Source organism: Rutidosis leptorrhynchoides, chromosome 8 (genome assembly GCF_046630445.1).
Source record: "Rutidosis leptorrhynchoides isolate AG116_Rl617_1_P2 chromosome 8, CSIRO_AGI_Rlap_v1, whole genome shotgun sequence".
Taxonomy (NCBI): Eukaryota; Viridiplantae; Streptophyta; class Magnoliopsida; order Asterales; family Asteraceae; genus Rutidosis; species Rutidosis leptorrhynchoides.
The window spans coordinates 84652000-84654895 of NC_092340.1; the positions used below are offsets into that span (position 1 = coordinate 84652000).

At 37.3% G+C, this 2896-nt stretch overlaps 1 protein-coding gene across 1 annotated transcript; it reads left to right on the forward strand.

Moving 5' to 3' along the window:
* The first annotated feature begins 732 nt into the window (after positions 1-732).
* LOC139863578 (uncharacterized) lies at positions 733-1194 on the forward strand. Its single transcript, XM_071852198.1, has one exon. The coding sequence runs from the start codon at positions 733-735 to the stop codon at positions 1192-1194; it is 462 nt and encodes a 153-aa protein (XP_071708299.1).
* Positions 1195-2896: the final 1702 nt, after the last annotated feature.

The window sequence follows — 2896 nt, forward strand, 5'->3', positions numbered from 1 at the left end:
ATTTTTTAGCACTGGAACATTGCCAATAGATTCAACAGAGGCAAGAAAAATTAAAATGAAAGCACAAATGTATTTTCTAGACAAAGGCATCCTATATAGAAAATCTTTTTTGGGACCTCATCTGCAGTGTCTTAATCCAACTCAAGTAGAATCAATTATACGGGAAGTGCATGAAGCGCACAAAACAGTTACGTCCAAGATAATGCGGCTTGGGTACTATTGGCCATCAATGTACAGAGATGTCGCGGAGGTAATACGTAAATATCGGTCATGTCAGCTGCATGCACCGGTAAGCAAAGCTCTGCGACATCCAATGATACCAGTAGCGTCTCCATGGCCACTATGCAAATGGGCAATTGATATAGTGGGACCATTTCTCGTAGGACCAGGAGGGGTAAAGTTTTTGGTTGTGGCCATTGATTACTTTACAAAGTGGGTAGAAGCCAAACTGCTCAAAACAATTTCGGGCAAACAAATCCGCAATTTCGTATGGGAGAACATAGTCTGCCGTTTTGGAATACAAAATGAAATAGTAAGTGACAATGATACAAAATTTGAAGGTAACCCATTCAGTGATTGGTGTCAAGAGCTAAATATAAAGCAAATGTTCACATCAGTTGCACACCTCCAGGAAAACGGCCAGTGTGAAGTGACAAATCAAGATATCGTGTGTTAGGTATCAAAGCAAGACTTGGGTTGTGCCAAAGGGGCTGGATAGATGAACTACCAAACATGTTGTGGGCACACCGCACGATCCCAAAGGGCGCGACTAATGAAACACCTTTCAGTTTGGTGTATGGGTCCGAAGCTGTAATACCCGCGGAGATAAATATACCAACCATTCGCATAGCTTCCTTCGATGAAAGTAGCAATAGCGTAGAACTGTGTGAAAATATAAATTTGGTTGAAGAGCGCAGGGAAATGGCAGCGATAAAAGAAGAAATCAACAAGCAAACAATCGCAAGCTACTATAACAAACGCGTACAACCATTATCTTTCCAATTGGATGATTTGGTACGGCGAAAAAATGAAGCAAGCAGAGCGGAGGACACGGATAAACTTGGACCTAAATGGGAAGGACCATACAAGGTTATTGGTGTAAGCGATACAGGGGCGTATCCGTTAGCGAATTTAGATGGAAGAGCAATAAAGCGCACCTGGCATGCGCAAACACTTAAGCTGTGCTGCATATAAAAAACAACAGAGGGACTGATCACCCCAAAGCAGCTGTTTGAAATTTTTTATTATGTAATTTTCCATTTTCCATTGTAAACATGACAACTAATTGTTGATCAAAAGATGTTTGAAACAAATTGAATCATTCAGTTTAAGCCAATAACTTGTGTATTTTAACATTTGTTGATTGCATGCCCCTAAGCTGCACAGGGACACACTCCGAGTCTCAAGTGGCATAGTTTAGCTTGGTTACTAATACTATCTTTTAATGGTGACAGTAGTAAAACATTAGATTGTTTCAAACGCTTGTACACCGCGCAAGACGGAGACTTAAACTAAAATACAAGTTTGGTTTACTTGTTTAAATAACCCGGACATTGGCGTGGCCGGAAGACTCTTGAATATAGACATTGGTTATAATACGGATAAATTACATTGGATTGTATATGCGTAAACACTTATAAATTTTTTTATAAAAGTCTTGAGTATAAACATACAAGCATTGGTTTGCTTCTTTTGTGTATAACATTGGATTGTTAGCACAAGAATAAAAAGATCATGAAAAGATTGAGGGGTTGCTCCCGTCATGAAGTCATGGCATTTATTCTAAGTTGGAGTTATGACATGCATAGAAATTGTAATGAATTGTTATATCCTCCATAATGATTTCATAAAATACAATGATCTAATTGCAGATAACCAATAGAAATATTCGATTATAACAGTCAAACCTGACAATTACAGTTGGGTCAAAAAATATAAAGTCAAACTCTTAGCATAATAGCGTGACTTGTATAAAATATAAACTAGTATATGCTAATATAAAAAATAAAAGGGGTGGCTTGGCTGGAACGTTGCCCTACACTAAGGAGAATATGTCATCCTCACACGCAGCGATCAGACGCATACCCTACTTTAAACAGAAAAGAAAAATATAATATAGGGATGCGAAACCTCCAAGATTGTAAGGCCCATCCCTCACTAACAAAAAATTGCTACCCAAACATGGACAAACAACATCCATTTCGGTAGCCTAACAAGTTCAGTTGAACCTGTCATTTACATTCTCCTGAACAGAGAGGTTGGGATCATTGACTAAAAACTGCAAAAGGGGAATGGGGATCTGTTCGAGTCGGGCACAAGCTTGGTCGCATCTTTCTTTTGCTCCATCAGAGAGAAGATCATCAACATTCGGAGGAATCGAGGGGGTACATACATCTTCTAATTTCATCGCAAATCAATGTATCTGATAAATCAATCATTTGATATTATCTTCTAATTTCATCGCAAATCATATTGAAACAAATACGTTCATATAAAGTATTATACGTTTAATATTTTGTTAACATTCTTAAACTGTTATATATACATATACCTATACATATTCATATCTAATTAAATAATGGTTCGTGAATCGTCGTAATTTGGTCGAGGTTAAATGAATGTATGAACACAGTTTAAAATTCTTGAGATTCAACTTACAAACTTTGCTTATCGTGTTGGGAATATATAAAGATTAAAGTTTAACTTTGGTCGGAAATTTCCAAGTTGTCACAGTACGTACCCGTTAAAGAAATTTCGTCCCGAAATTTGATTGGGATGGTCATGGCTGACAATAAGTATGTTTTCATGATGCATATAAGCTGAAGATTAGGGTTTTATCATCAATGAGTAATATGGATAAAACCATTTGATTTTGTGAAGAGTACGAGTGAAGCTA